At 41.7% G+C, this 16,056-nt stretch overlaps 1 protein-coding gene across 4 annotated transcripts; it reads right to left on the reverse strand.

Annotated features, from left to right (window-relative positions):
• Positions 1-6,893: 6,893 nt before the first annotated feature.
• LOC110342638 (cytochrome c, testis-specific) lies at positions 6,894-16,056 on the reverse strand. Of its 4 annotated transcripts, none has more exons than XM_040745630.1 (5): positions 15,912-16,056; positions 13,311-13,339; positions 12,650-12,698; positions 11,825-12,011; positions 6,894-7,170 (listed from the first exon to the last, which is right to left on the reverse strand). In XM_040745630.1, the coding sequence occupies exons 4-5, from the start codon at positions 11,991-11,993 to the stop codon at positions 7,022-7,024; spliced, it is 318 nt and encodes a 105-aa protein (XP_040601564.1). In that variant the 5' UTR covers positions 11,994-12,011; positions 12,650-12,698; positions 13,311-13,339; positions 15,912-16,056; the 3' UTR covers positions 6,894-7,021. The 4 variants fall into 4 exon arrangements, with proteins under 4 accessions (XP_040601564.1, XP_040601565.1, XP_040601566.1 ...); XM_040745631.1 differs by having other exon boundaries at positions 11,825-12,050; XM_040745632.1 differs by lacking the exon at positions 13,311-13,339.

Raw genomic sequence — 16,056 nt, forward strand, 5'->3', positions numbered from 1 at the left:
CGGATATAAGTGAGCCTGACACACCAGCAGGCAGGCTATGAGCAAGTGTTGAAAGCAGGAATGAGAACACAGCCGAGTACACTAGGATGTGATTGGTCAGGAGAGCAGCTACATCAAAAAGCAATGAAACTGGGTTCACAGGAGGATGGTCGGGAATGAAATCATGAGAAAAGGAAGAGCACACACACTTCATGATTTTGTCATTTTGCTTGCAATTTTTCAGTACCTTCTTCCTCCCAAAGGGATAACATATAACTGCCGTGTACTTGCCGTCTTTCCTGTGGGGAGAGAATACTTCTCCCTTACCTTGGCTCTTGAGCTTGGCACTCATTTAACAAGTCTTAGTGGAGTGTGAGCACAAATAATGAGCATCATGTCTGTGTTTAAGACGTACTGGAAACCTTTTCCATGGTTCTCGATCTTCCCATCTGACATAAGAATAGGACTGTCCAATGCTGGGCTCCAGAATAGGAAGACACCAAATCAGAACCACAGCTGACCAAAACCTACGTGCCATGGGAATGGGGAGGTAGTCATTGTTGTTCTAAGTCCTTGGGCTATTGCTACTACAGCAAAACTGACTACAAAGAAGCTGGTATCTACACATGGCATGTAGCTGTAGCTAGAATATGTGGCCTAATCTTCAGCACTACAGGTTAGGAGGGAAAGTGATACAAGAGCTAGAAAAATTGTAACTCATAACACAGTTGAGGAAACTGACACTTACAATATCTTAATTGGCAGGTACTAAATCTAATGACCTTAGTACTTCCAGGCATGCATAGCTAGAAACAATGTTTACTGGAGGTGTCTTTGAGGACCAAACACCACAATGTATAAAAACACTGAATAAACTAATTAATGAATGCCTTTCATTGTAGCAGACCACAATCTTACCATGACAGACATGGACACACATGGCTTTTCCACCACCATTTTAATTACTAAACTACATTTATCTAGTCAGCATTTTCACATAATGTCAAATATCTTACAAAATGAATAATTAATTAAAACTAAGGCTCTTAGCAGGATTAATACATAAAAATTAGATTCCATGCAATTGCCTTAGATTTTCATAGGATAGATATTACATATGGGTGATGGTAATTTAAAGTATATGGGTCTCAGGTTTGAAATACTTGAATAGATCCAACCTAAAAGGTAGGAAAGTTAGATACTGGAGGACAAGGACTCAGGGTCTAATCCCACATTTAAGGATTAGCACCAACTAGGTATTTGTTTATAAAAAGTATCTCAGAACCTCCCTTTTAATTTCTAGGTGTTTTCTGGTCTCTGTCTCTGTGCCCTTACATTTTGTATAATTTTTGGAGGGGGTAGAGTTTTCATATTCCTTCCTTTCCTAGTTTTCTTTCATGTTCTATTTTTCATCCTTCTTTTCTCCTATCTTTATCTTTTGTTTAGTGGTTTGTTGTGGTTGTTGTTTGTTGATTTGTTCTTAGTTTGTTAAGACAACTTCTTACTGTGGAGCTGGCCTGGAACTCCATGATGAGACACAACTGCTCCTGGCAACACCAATGACATCAGAGAGGAAGATGGGCCTTGAAGAAACTTGTTATGGAGTTTGCCTTCAACATGGCGGGCATAGCCATTTGGACAAGAAATTGCTCTTGCCTGGACTGCTTGACAGCATGGTGTCCACATTGGACAAGTAGGTTACAAAGAAAAGTGACTACTGAACTTGCCAAAGGACAGGATGGCTCCTGCTTCATCAAAAAGTCTGCCAGATATTCTGGGCCTTTAGGCTAAAGATGGATGCCCCAGTGTTACAGAGAAACTTTAGGCGACTGTCCAGGCAGCGAGATGTCTCTGTCAATACTAGAGTTTATATATTATCCTTCTGAGGTCTTTGATGGAGTTGAAGACAGATAGTTATGGTTATGGTTTTCCTTATTTACTATAAAAGATAAGTTAGACTCACAAAGATAGGATAGTTGATAGAATATTTTCTTTAAATTTTTCCAAATGTTAATGGACTAAATATTGTTAACTATAGTTCTTTCTTGATAGCTGTTTTATTATATATAATTTTACTATGTTAAAGTTAAAACCTTCCCTTTTTCTAGATAGAAAAGAGGAGATGATGGGGGATGTCCTTTTGTATGCTGTAAATATATGTTTCTCTTTATTGGTTGATGAATAAAGCTGTTTCGGTCAATGGTCAGGCAGGATATAGCCAAACAGGAAGTATAGGCGGGGCTATCAGATTAGGAGAATTCTGGGTACAGGAATACAGGGAGTGAGTTGAAGAGAGACACCTTGTAGATGCCAGGGAAGGAAGAGGCTCAGACATTACCAGCAAGCCAAGACCACATGGAGATACACAGATTAATAAAAATCAGTTAATAACTAAGAAAGAACTAGCCAATAAGAAGCCTGAGACATAGGCCAAACAGTTTATACTTAATATAAGCCTCTGCATGTTTATTTGGGATTTCATCCTTTAGAGATAGAGAGGAAAGACTGGGATAGTAGGGAGGATGCCCACACATGCCTTCTTCATCAGAATGGCTTTGTTTGCATACTGAATTTTCTTTCATGGAGAACTGAATTTGAATAAATGTTTCTGGAAATAAACTATACAGAAAAGGGGGGCTCCATCCACCGCATGCACTTGTTTCACGTAAGAGAAAATACTGCCTTCTCTGCCTTTCGTGTCTGTCACCAGCTCTTGTGACTCACATAAACTCCCACCTCCACAGTAGCACCCTAATCCCGTCTGCACCACCCCACTTCATTTCTGTGCTTAAATGAGCTTCCAATGAGTGCTCAGTAAGGAACTCAAGCAGAACTGTGTGACACTGAGGTTTCAAACTCACATACGGATAGTAAGGATCACCAAGTGAGAAATTGTTGCACCCTTCCCCCATGGGGGTCTGTTGACCTGCTTGTAACTAGAAGCTTCTAGCAAAACACTTCTCGTATCTCCCCCCCCCCAGTAAGGCCTCCATGCAAGTTCCTGTTTCCTGTCCATCCTTATTGTCTAAATGTTAATTCCTGTTTTTGGCCCACCCTTTGCTGGAGGGCCCTGGGAACTTAGGCTTCTGACCTTGGTGGTTTTCCACCATGCCTGCCACTGGTATATAAGGCTCCACTCTTGTTAAAAGAAATGCCATTCTCCTTATAAGAATGAGCCACTGTCTTTGACTTCATTTACATCTTTAACCCTTCGCTTGGATGGCTGTGAAGTATTGTGCCATAACCATGAACACTGGCATGCTACAAGAAATCCAGTGATGAAGGAGAATTGAGCAAACTTTCTGAACGATGTTGTAGTAAGTATATACAGTGTATTATACACAGCATATGTGCTATATTCTACACAGTGATCTTGTGGTACACAAGGGCTCAAATAATCAATTACTCTTCCTGAAAAACAAATGTTATGTTGCTTCCTACATGAATGCAAGCTTTATGTCTGGGAAGTACTTGACCCAATGTAATATATATAAGGACTGGAAGATCTAACAATGTCCCACCATTTGCAAAAGAGTTCATTCTCCTCCTTCTCTGACACACAGAGCTGTCAAGTGAAGAGATTTCACATTCTGACTTCAGGTAAACAGGTACATTATTCTTTTAGAGCTCTGTTAAGATTGGATATTAAAATAGATGGTACTAGAAGTAATAGTTTTTAATCCAATCATCTGACTTCTCGGTTCTGCTAAATGTTTTTCTGTTGATACAACATCAACATTACTTTTCCTGATCACTAATCTTCTGTTCTTGGAAGTGGTGCTATAGAACCAGAATAGTTACTTTTTCAATTTCATCATCATAAAATGTTTTCTAGCTACTGTAAGAGTTCTTCCCCCGAATATCTAATCTAAGTTTAGGAGATATTAACATAGCTTGACCATTTTAGATACTAGTAAATTTATTTTCTCTTCTTGCACTATCAAGGCACACTTAATTCAGGTTGAAGGACATTCCATGTATAATCCCGAGGTTCCTGTTGCTCACAAATTGTGTTTTACAGCTATGGTGCCTGTATCCACAGTCTTTGTCTAAGGAGCAAGATCAGATCATGAGAATGCTATGAGCAAGAGATTCATTAGAGATGAAACCACACAAAATTTCGGTAAACTACGGGGAGGAAATGGTCCAAGGAGGATGGTTAAAGAATCACAGCAAAGTCACTGAGGCTACAAGGAAGAGTTTGGGAAAACTAAAAAAGGCTGCTGGCATCAAGGAAAAAGTTATTCTGAAACTGTTAAAGGAAGTAAAAATAAAATGATGCTGATTTAAGGGACAACTGCAACAGGATGTTTTGGTGCTGGAGAAAAATTCAGCTCAACAATAAATACCAAAGAAACAATCTGGACTTACAGCCCGGGAGCAGGGTGAGAGGTCAGTGAGTAGAAAGCAATAAGAGGAAAGAAATGCCAGGGGTAAAGGGAATTCTGGATAAATAAACTCGACAGGATTCTAGCTGAAGGCAGATCGGGTGATCAGGTACCAAGGGTGCGAACCTGCTAAACTGATTAAATGGGATTCATGCTACAAACAAGTCTAAATAGCTAAGGAGAGAGGCTAAGACCGAGGGCCTAGTCAAGAAGGGGACTCAGAGCGCCTGGCTGGAGTTCAGTCACACTAGAGTATTTGTTCCTGGATGTGCATCTAGAGATGAGCTTAAAGTCATTAGGGATCAGTCCTCAGGGCAGACGGTTGGGAAGAGAAAGCACCAAGGGAGCAACAGTCAATGCTGAGGGCAAACTGGTTCTCTGCGGTCTAGTCATGCGTCCACCACTGGTGTGGTGACCTAGCTAAGCCAGGTTCACTATCAAAGCAGCACACTCCTGCTACAACTCACAGGAGGCAGAAGAGAGAGACGAGCACACTCCCGCTCTACAACTCACAAGAGGCAGAAGAGAGGGACCAGCACACTCCTGCTACAACTCACAGGAGGCAGAAGAGAGAGACGAGCACACTCCCGCTCTACAACTCACAAGAGGCAGAAGAGAGGGACCAGCAGGAGCTGGAGGGACTGCCGTCCACCAACACGAGAACCAAGGATGTGTGACAAGCATAGGTTGTATCCAGGGTTGTGAGCTGACCCTCTATATATAAACTTCTGTCTGGCCCTTCTGCCTACCAGTCTCAAGCAAATAGCTCTTGTCACCAGCCTGACTGAGAACTGTGCAAATAATTCTGAGAGACTCAATTGTAGCCTAGCTAAACCGACACAGAATAAAGCCGTCAGCGTGGCCAGAAGCGGTTTCACAGAAAGCCATCCTAAAATAAATGTAAGCCTCTCATAGACAGGCTCAATAACAAAGTCTATCACAATGCACAACTTCAATTACCATGCTCATTTCTTCCAACCTTTCTAATGAATAAAACATTGCCACTAGCAAAAAAAAAGGGGGGGGGACTTGTTTTACTCTTACTAAGGCTAAAGTTTAATGTAATACTCAATATGTTACTATTCCAACAATCTTTTAAAGCAGAAATCTACTTGAATAGTAACTATTCTACATTTCTACCCAAATGCCTTTTGTCATCTCAGTCCTCATAACAGCTGCTTCTACTCCTCCTAAGGCAAAGTCCCTGCAGTGTGGGCGTATAGCAGTGCCAGCAAACCCCTGCTGCAGGCTCTGTCACTCTGGACTACCTTATGACTGAGAATTGAGTTCAAGTGTTGTCTAGTTGGAAGTACAGTTCTGCAAACGCAGCTCTGCTCTGAGCACACTCTCAGAGACCCTGTGACCCTCTCAGCTCTCGAAGCAAATTCCCTCAGGGAGAGAGTAACAAGGGTAGCCTTGTCTGAAGACACTCTTGATTCCCAGAGACACAGTCACACACAACACTGACACTGGCATCCCACTTGTCAGGAGTACCAAGAGTAAGCCTGGCACCTAGCAAATTTAACAAAACCTTCTAGAATTTGTTCCTTTTTGACTATTTTCATCTCACAGTAGCAGTATGCACTATAAGTCAATGGTGAAGGCAAAAGTTATCAGTAGAAGATCAATGTTTTTGCCTCTGACCTGAACTAAACTCTAGTTACCATTGTAGAAGATAAAGTTGATCCCCAAGGTCTTAGGGCAGTGATGTGAAGAATAAATGAAGTAACAGGTATTTTATCCTTCCCGGAAGCACCCCTAAATAGTCTTCTACCCACCTCTTTGGTAGGGAAGCTGTTCCCTCCTCCTTGGGACCCCATCATTTGGATGGCAGTCCTGCACACAGCTCAGAACCTCACTGCACAGAGCACTGTGCCCTCACTGACATCAGGGACCTGCCCCACCAGGCTCCAGACAGAGCTCTTTCTGCCTTTCTGGTGGTTGTTTGGGGCTTTTTCCTTCAAAAGAGCCCGAGTCCAGCTTTGTATGGTTTCACATCAGGAGGAGATCTTAGAGATACAAATGCAAAAACACTTACAAGGTGTGCTTATCAAAGTAGGCCGTGATTTTCTCCTATCTAGATTCTGCTTTATTCATCTAAGATCAATAATTTATGCTCTCTCTCTCTCTCTCTCTCTCTCTCTCTCTCTCTCTCTCTCTCTCTCTCTCTCTCTCTCTCTCTCTCTCTGTGTGTGTGTGTGTGTGTGTGTGTGTCTCCGAAAGCATTCCCAAGGTTTGACTGCATTTTCCCTACTTTCCTTGCTTCAAGTTACTTTAAGTAGAAATCAAGTACAGCTTAATGAAAACTAAAGCAGATGTCTGCTACGTCTACATTTGAACTGTAGAGAATCACTCGGACGCCATCTCTATCCTCAACAGTGGCGTCCAGGCTCATACAATGTTCTGTGCATGCAAAACCTAGTAAAGGGACAATCTCTTCCTTCATTCTGATTAACACCACCTTAGTGCATAGATCAAAGCAATGTAGGTTCGTCAGGGTATCTCATGACTGGGCTTCACACAATCAAAAATATCAACCTTTATTTTAATGTGTTAAAATTACTACAGGCTGATCAAGAAAGAGCATAAATTGCTTCTTATTAAACACAATATCTGAAAGTGAGAACTAATACTTTTGAAGCTGCAATACTATTTCATGAGGATGTTGCCTGTTTCAAATACTGAATAAGATCTTCTCTCTCACTCTTCTTTTTGATGCCAGCAAAGATCATTTTAGTGCCAGGGATGAATTTCTTTGGGTTCTCCAAATATTCCATCAAAGTTACTTCTGTCCAGACAACACCTATAAAATTGAAAATATGCATTAAGTCTTTGTAGTTACTTTTTAGGGCTTACTGTCTCTATGACCCACGTATGTGAACAAGAGGGTTAGCATCTCACTCAGTGGGAAGACTGTAGAGCTTGAACTACAAGAAAATTCCAGAAATAGAGTCTATTCCTGTTTCTCTGTAAAAACCCAATAGCCACATATTGTGTAGGACCACCAAAGATATGTCAGTGAACAACTACATGCTGTGCCTACACAATGACTCATGCTGCTGAAATCACAGCATCCCTTCTAGAGAAGACCTCAGAGATCACACAATCTAAGCCAATCTTCTACTCTGAAAATGGGCAAAATGTTATCCCAAAGAAGAAAGTGACTTTCCCTGACATGACAAGAATTTGTGACTAGATGACTCACTGGGTAAAATAACCATGAAGACTTGACAACCTGAGTTCAATTCCCAGAGCCCAAAGAACAAGGAGAATACCAATTCCCCAAAGCTGTCTTCTGACCTCCACATGTAAATTGTGGCATATATGTGCCTACGCAAGTGCACACATGTGCGAATACACACACACACACAGAGACAGAGAGACAGAGACAGAGAAAGACAGAGACAGAGACAGAGAGACAGAGAGAATCTGTTGGGGAAATCTGTGGTTCGGAAACCCAATTTCAAGATGACAGAAAAAGTTGTCCTCTTCTCCTTCGTAAAACCAGTCAAAGGGACACAAGTGACCTCACTTCTGGGTGAGAGTGTCCAGAAGTGTGAGCAGCATCTGATACTCCACCTATGAAGTACTGCTCACTGACTGGACTACATTGGCGACTTTACCTCCAAAAGGATGGCCCTAAGCAAGGACAGGCCTGCCCAGGGACATCAATAGACCAAAGACTGACACCAGCAAGCAAGCGGCCACGGTGATGTTCACACTCCGTACTCTATCTGCTCTGCTTGCTTCCACATTCCTCTTTCATTTAATTCCTGTTGTTTGTCCAGCAAATCAACTCTCTCCGGGCTTTGTTCCTGTCCTGTATCCCTCTAGTCTTCCCACACTGTTTCCTGTTTCCTTTTTCTTTTCCAGACAACACAAGCAAGCCGTCTCTGTCCACTTCATCTCAGTTCCCTAGCCCTGGGAACGTCTGACATCATTTGATTTTATTCCTGGCAGTCGACTCAGCTGTGACTGCTTCCCGGTCCCCTTCTCTGCTCCTAATGTTTCTTCGTCACTGTAGGTTTCCCACCGCTCTTTATCTAACAACCAGTACTAAGCACCCTGGGTAAGCCTGTGGCTTTCTCTGTTCTTTCCCCTTTACTCAGAGTCTAACATATCACTGCACACAGTACTACCAGTGGATCCTTACGTCCCAAACCATTGATGATTAAGAGGTAGCATTTTTCTATTTAATTGTCACCATACTTTGAGAGCAGGCCTACTTTTAGACAGAGATGTTTTTGCAGACTTTCCAAATAGGACGCCAGTTACTCAAGAAATAAAGTCAACAACTGACAAATGGGACCTCATGAATTAAAAGGCTTTTGTATGCCCAGAAAAGGAAACAATGATGGACTGGGCAGCGCACAGTAATTAATTTCATTCCAGTTCAAATGTGGTTTATAATTAGACTAAAAATCAGGGCTTTCCAACTGTACCGTTGAAACAACAATAATGAAAGGACACAAGAGGGAAACATCACTTTAAAAATGTGTCAAGATTCAGCCAGGTGGTGGTGGTACATGGCTTTAATCCCAGCACTTGGGAGGCAGAGGCAGGCAGATCTCTGTGAGTTCGAGGCCAGCCTGGTCTACAGAGTGAGTTCCAGGACAGCTCGGACTACACTGAGAAACTCTGTATCAAAAAACAAAACAACAAAATATTATCAAGATGAGTATACAGCTCAATGGTAGAGTATATTCCGAACATGTATGAAGCCCTGGGTTCAATGCCAAAGTACCACACAAAGAAATTTCATTCCCCTGAATTACCATATAAATGTAAGCAACAAATATAACTTAAAGTTGATTTACTCAGCAACCTAATAACTGAAAATCTAATTGTACTAACCACAATGAAATTCTAACTATAATTATCACAGTCAGCACACACTCTACAGTCCTCTGTAAGAAGGCCTTTATTTCAAAAACTAAGTTTTTTGGGAGGGGCTGATCTCCCAAACATCTGAAATCCCCACAACCTTCTGATGTCCAATGATTCATTAGAACAGTTCACAGGACTCAGGGAAGCAGTACACCAACAGTTATATAACAGTCATGTCAGGGCAGGGCCTAAGAGACCCAGAAGGCAAGGACTGGAGGATCCCAAATGCACAGCTTCCAGGCAGTGTCTCTGAAGAAACAGGACCTCCTCAATCTGCCAGAACTTTGGTGTGTAAGGAGCTTCCAATGGGGGTTTCAGTACATAAGCATGATTGACAGACTCACCACAACATGGAAGAACTGTTTCAGAATCTCAATGCCCATTCTGTCCCCAGAAGTCTACCTGATATCCCTGAGCTGGAGGCACAATTATCTAATTGCATGATTGGTCCTTCTAGCACGGTCATTCCCTCCCCAGAAATGATCTAGGATGGCAGTTATCACATCAGCAAGAACAAGGTCCTGGTCCCAGGGACTAACCATGACAAAGATAATCCTTTCACTTAGGAAATTCCAAGGTTTTACAGATTCCCTTCGAAAAACCCATACAATACCTACTCATCAGCATTTTTGCATATCCTGAATACTATAATTGTACAGGCCTGACTCAAAGTCCTAAGTTTTATCCTCAGGATTTACATGGTGAAAGGAGAGAACCTACTCTTGCAAGCTGTCTGTGATCTCCACATGTGTACTGGACACATGTGTAATCACTCACACATATACACACACCACACACACAAATGACAAAGTGGAGATCGGAACCAGGAGCTGGGGCTGGGGCTGGGGCCGCCAGCGGAATTGCAGTGAAGTACTGATACTTGCTATAATTCTGATGGGCCCCATGAAAGCATTATGCTAGGGGAAGGAAGACAGACACAAGCAGTAACATGTTACATGAGTCCTTGTACATGAACAATCAACACGCAAATGCGAAGAGACACAGAGCTATTCAGCAGTCATCGAGGGACAGGGCTGGGGGGGGGGTGCTAAACAGGTGAGGATGCTGCAGGGTGTTTCATTTTAGAGAGTCCTGAAGGCCAGGCACAGTGGAGCACACCTTTATCCTAGCACTGAGGAGGCAGAAGCAAGTGGATCTCTGTGAGTTCAAGGCCAGCTTGGTCTACATATGGCTATGTAGAGAGACCCTGTCTCAAAAGAAAAATAATAAATTAAACAAAGGAACTGAAGAATAAAAAAATAAGTTTTGAAATCAGGGAGAGGTAATGATAGTACAGTATCATGAATGCTAAATATTAATAAATAACATACTCTAAAATAATTAACTAAGTGTTATATGAGTTTCACTCCAACTAAAAAGAAAAAATTTTAAATAGCTGGGCATGCGGTCTGTACCTGCATACCTATAATCTTAGCATTTGCAAGAATCATAGTGAATTTGAGGTCAAATTGGGCTACAAGTGAGTTCAAAGTCAGTCTGAACTACAGACTGAGACCCTTGTCAACTAAAACCTTTCCAATACCAGTGCTCTGAGATTCGGGTCTGTATGACTGGAAGCCACCAAGAAAAGTTCAAAATAGGGTTGCACTTTAAGAATATTTGATCAGACGAGATTGGGCACATTGAGGGTGGTATGGCCATCAAGACCGTGCTGGTGAAACCCACAAAGACAGCTGACTGGACAAAGGGGAGCTCTTGAACCCCAGACTGATGGCTGAGAGGCCAACATGGGACTGATCCAGACTCCATGAATGTAGTGTCAGTGAGGAGGTCTCAGATATCCCTGGAGCCTTGGGTGGTAGATTAGTGTTCACCATGGCGTACAAATGAACTTTGGGACCCCATTTCACATGGAGGGTTGCTCTCTCAGCCTGGACACATGGGGGAGGGCCTAGGTCCTGCCCTGGATGAAATGACAGACTCTGGAGATCCCCCATGGAGGGCCTCACCCTCCCTGGGGAAAGATGTGGGGATAGGGCTAGGGGAGGGGAGAGGGGTAGGTCTGGGAGGGAGAAGTGGGGGAGCTGGGATTGGCATTTGAAGCATGCATGTTTCTAATTTAAAGAAAAAAAAGAATATTTGATGTGCTGATCTAAGTATATTTATATATGTTTGTGTCTTTTCTAGCTGTTTTTAATCTCTGTTCTAAAAAGCTTTCTCAATCTCAAATTAATTGTTAAACATATTTTCAAACTTAAATTCCCAACTTTGGTAAGAATCACTACTACAAATTCAATCACTACAGCTATCATGTCATTAAAATGTTTTCTCTTTAGACCTAAGCCATGCTTTCTCAAGATAAATGCAGCATGTAAAATTTACATAAAAAACAGTCTGCATGGACAAAAATCAAAGACTGCTTATTCTTCTGATTGAAAGGATAACAAGTTATCTAAAGCCAGATCTTAAGGCAAAACACAGCATTTCAATAAACAGAAACACAGCAGTCTATTTGCAATGAAATAAGTCAGGCAGACATTTCAGCACCAACCCGTGCACAGTCTCTCCTGCAGCAAGATCTCTGAGCAGCCACAGCTTCTGGCCCTTACCTTTGTTCTTGTTTGCATCCGTGTAAGAATATCCTGGGGCTTGTCCTGTCTTTCGGCCGAAAAGGCCCCAGAGATTTGGACCTGTCTTGTGCTTTCCCCCTTTTTCCACTGTGTGGCACTGAGCACATTTCTGAATAAAGATCTTCTTGCCCGCTTCAGCATCTCCCATTTTGTTCTGCAATGAGACCTTAAACCACAAAGCAAAGAAAATACCAAATTTTCAAACCTGGAGAAAAAAAATTGGAAGGGGGAAGGATCTCATTACTTTGATTGAAGTGAATGTTAATAATATTAAGCAAAGACATAACATTTAGTATACATGTGCTTTAAATGTTTAAGTGCTCAAAAACACAGATGTACTACAACATCCAATTTTACAGATACTTAATAATCTTGTTAATCAGACTTTTGCTGTTGCTTTGGTCATACTACAAAGCCCTGGCTGTCCTGGAACTCTCTGTGTAAACCAGGCTGGCCTCGAACTCACAGTGATCCACCTGCATCTGTTTCCGTGGTTAAAGGTGTGTGTCATCACACCCACCTATTCAGACTTGTTTTAAATTTTTAGTGATAGCTTCTTCATAAACTCCTATTGATTTAAGCCTGGTTTTACATCAGCCTTCAAACAATTATATTAATTTAAATACATATGCAAAAATATTGTGAAACATGGATATCCCTTTACTTAGAAGAATACAACAAACATGAAGGGTAAACATCATGTTATTTACACACTCATCATAGCAGACATGCACAAGAGATTAAAAGCATACTCAAAAAAGTGAGGCCCCTATAAGATACATGTAAAATGATTTTTGTACTTACTTTACACCTTTATTTGTAAACCAGTCTACCAGATTAGACCAAATGTTACCTGAAAGAAATAAAAAATAACGTTACTGAGCTCAGGCCTCACTGGTACATAATATTAATGTGGCATAAAACAAATGGTGCTAAGTGGAGAAGGTCTTGGATTGTGAAAGATACAAGTTTCTGAACAGAGGTGCCTCAGCAGCCACCAAAAATTTCATTGAACAACCAAATAAATACTTCCTGAATCCAAAATGACATGAAAAGTAAAAGAATTACAACATCATAAATTGAACTCTGAAGTCTGGGGATGGCTCAGCAGATAAACTGAGCTGAGTCTCTGACACCATCACCTAGAGCACGCCTTTCATCCTGCTGCTGTGAAGATGGAGACTGGCACATCTTTAGAGCTTGGCAAGCCAGCCCAGCAAACAGGGCTCTGGGCTTACGTGAGAGCCTGTCTCTACCAGTGAGATGGAGAAATGGTCCAGGAAGACATTCCCGCACCATCCTGTGCCCTCCATATATTCCTGCACAAACAAGGTCAACCACAGACCTGCATACAACACACACACACACACACACACACACACACCACACACACACACACACACACACACACACACACACACACACACACACAGCACACAACACACTGACATAATGGTTGGCCTACCTGGGCTGTGTTTCCCTACACTTTGTGCTCTGGGAAAAATGAGAACAAGAGAGTTAATGACTAAGACAAATTTAAACAACAAATTATTATTACTAACATCATGAGATTCTTTGACAGTACAGTCCCAAGAATATATTTATTTACATAACCTTATTAAGAAACAAAATATTTGCATCAATCTGACACTTGACAGTATTGAATAACGAAAGTCGTCACATAAAAGTGAAGCCAGTGTTTTCCTCACTTTTAAAATCTGATCAGGAGCCAATAACTATTATTAATCTGCATAAAAAGAGGGCAATTTAGTGTACAGCCTTCAAAACAAATAATTTAGTACTCAGTGATTAGGTGTGAGAGAAATCAGGGTATGAAAACTTACTTTATGGAAGAGAAGGTGACAAAACTCCAAGCAATATTCAAAACGCTGCATTTAATTTTAAATGTATCTGTTCTACTGTTCAAATATTTCCAAAACACAGTGGGTCTTTGATTAAAGCCATAACGGAGATAAATCCCTCCACAAAAGGAAATGTATGACAATTTGTAAAAATACATACATTGTAACTATCAAGTCTGTATCTTGAAGATCAAAATACCATTAAATTACTGACCAGAGTCTTTACTCCTGACCCCCAATCAGGCAGATTGATTTGTGCCAACTGAATGTTACTAGCAACTCTGGAAACTTTAGCTATAGTCATTTGCCAAAAACACCTATGTTCAGTCTTCAAAATACTAGAGTTAGTCACATCATAACTTTTACTTTCACTGCCTTTAATCATAGAGTTATTGTTGGGACAGACACTGATGGCCCTGTTCCAGGCAAAATAAAACTAATAGATTCAGCAATGGCAGGAAGGAAATTGATTTGTGGTGAAACTAGCTGATACTCTGCCAATATTTACTTATTTGTCGCTGTCTTTTTATGTGGTCTCAGAGTCACTACGAAGCTTGCCTAGCTGGCTTTGCACTCAGCTCTCCTGCCTCAGCCTTCTGAGTGCTGAGGTTACAGACCCGCATGACCAGCGGGCTTTTACCAGTATTTCATGTGTAAGAGGAGAGGTAGGCAAAGGGGTTCTGCGTACTACGAGAATGACTGTTCATCTGTGTCTAAAGTAATCTCACTATTAGTAAACCGCAAGGCTAAGGAACATTTGTATGCCCTGCGTTCTAAGCCATCTGTGTGTTGTTTATTCACGGATAGTCCCAACAGCTCTGCGCGACGGTTACCACTCATGTATTCCCACACACAAACAAAACAAGGCACGTGGAAATTTGACCTGTTTCAGGCCATAAGTGAGGAGTAGTGAACAGAAATAAAGGGATTCCCTTTGAGTGCTTTGTTGAATACAGCAACTAAAGCACTGTATATACTTATTTTTGTCCCCAAATTAGTACTTAAATATTGGGTGATGTCAACCCCTTCAGGGCAGGCTTCGTGTTCAGTAGTTGACCAACATACATTGGACTCCAGTTTTTCTCTGTGTATGCCTTCATTCGGGTACAGTTTGGTGTGGGATTTTGTTGTTGGTATTATTTGTTTTGTTTTTTCTTTGGGGGTGGTGCTTTATTTTCTTGGTTCTGGAGTTGTTACATTAGGTTTTTGTGTTTTAAGGAAGAATAAAGTTGGGTGAAGAGGGAGAGGGTCTGGAAGGATTTGGGGGAGGGAAAGAATATGATCAAACTATATTTAAATTTAGTTTTATTTGGTTTTTCAGAACAGGGTTTCTCTGTGTAGTCCTGGCTGTCCTGGAACTCACTCTGTAGACCAAGTTAGCCTTGAACTCAGAGATCTGCCTCCAGATTGCTGAGACCAAAGGAAGGTGTGTACCACCCACCTAGCTAAAAATGGTTTTAAATAATAAAACTATAATGAAAAAAGAAGATTGGATGAAATAGCATTTTGTTGTTTATTTGGGCTTTTGTGTTTGTCTGTTTGTTTGTTTTGTATTTTAGTGATGCTAAGGATCAAACCTAGGGCCTCACACACAATAGGTAAGCCCTCTGTCACTCAGCCCTGAAATAGTTTTTAATACTGCTTTATACTGTGGATTGCGTCTAACTTTTCATGAACAGAAGGGCAATGTAATAATCATTAAGGTACCAATACAGCATTTAAAATTTACAAAGTCTAAATAATTCAAATGATGAAGAAGGGAGGGGAAGCTCGCTAGAATATTGTAAAGGTAAATAGTAAACAGATATAAAAAAATACGGAACAGCATTTCCCATGTAGTTGTATAAGGTGGGGCAAGGTATCGAGACTGAGCAAATCTCATTCTACCACTGACAGTGACTGTGTGACTGTGACGCCATTAGCTGGGACAAGAATCCACCTTCCCAAACGCCCAGCCCTCCACATCGATGCCAACCTCTGGAAAACATCAGTGAGAACTTTACCGAGCCATCCTTCCCACCCAGGCATCAGAGGCACGACAGACAGTCCTATCAACAGCACACTGCATCAGCCCCGCCAGGCTGGGGACCGTTGAACGCTCCTCCCTGGGTACATCTAGGCCCTCGCTGCATCTATCCACAACCAGGGCTCACAGGGCAAATCTGCCCAACCCACTCCCTTCCAACCACCCAGCCAGCACCTACCGCAATCACAGCAGCGGTGCCCTGTGCCACCCTTGGTGCCCTGATATAGTGAGGCCAAGATCTAAAGTGCCACCTCTGTGCCCGACGTCTCCTCCTACAGGCCAGATCCAGCACCCGCAGTCGGCCAGTTCCATCCTCGCTGCTG

The sequence above is a fragment of the Mesocricetus auratus genome, unplaced genomic scaffold (genome assembly GCF_017639785.1).
Source record: "Mesocricetus auratus isolate SY011 unplaced genomic scaffold, BCM_Maur_2.0 Super-Scaffold_100004, whole genome shotgun sequence".
Taxonomy (NCBI): domain Eukaryota; kingdom Metazoa; phylum Chordata; class Mammalia; order Rodentia; family Cricetidae; genus Mesocricetus; species Mesocricetus auratus.

What these genes read in the sequence shown, in the direction of transcription:
- LOC110342638 (XM_040745632.1), bottom strand. Translation starts at nt 11,993, where the DNA reads ATGGGAGATGCTGAAGCGGGCAAGAAGATCTTTATTCAGAAATGTGCT. An exon ending in GGATGCAAACAAGAACAAAG is followed by an intron (nt 7,171 to 11,824) that starts GTAAGGGCCAGA and finishes TCAATTTTATAG; the next exon opens with GTGTTGTCTGGACAGAAGTA.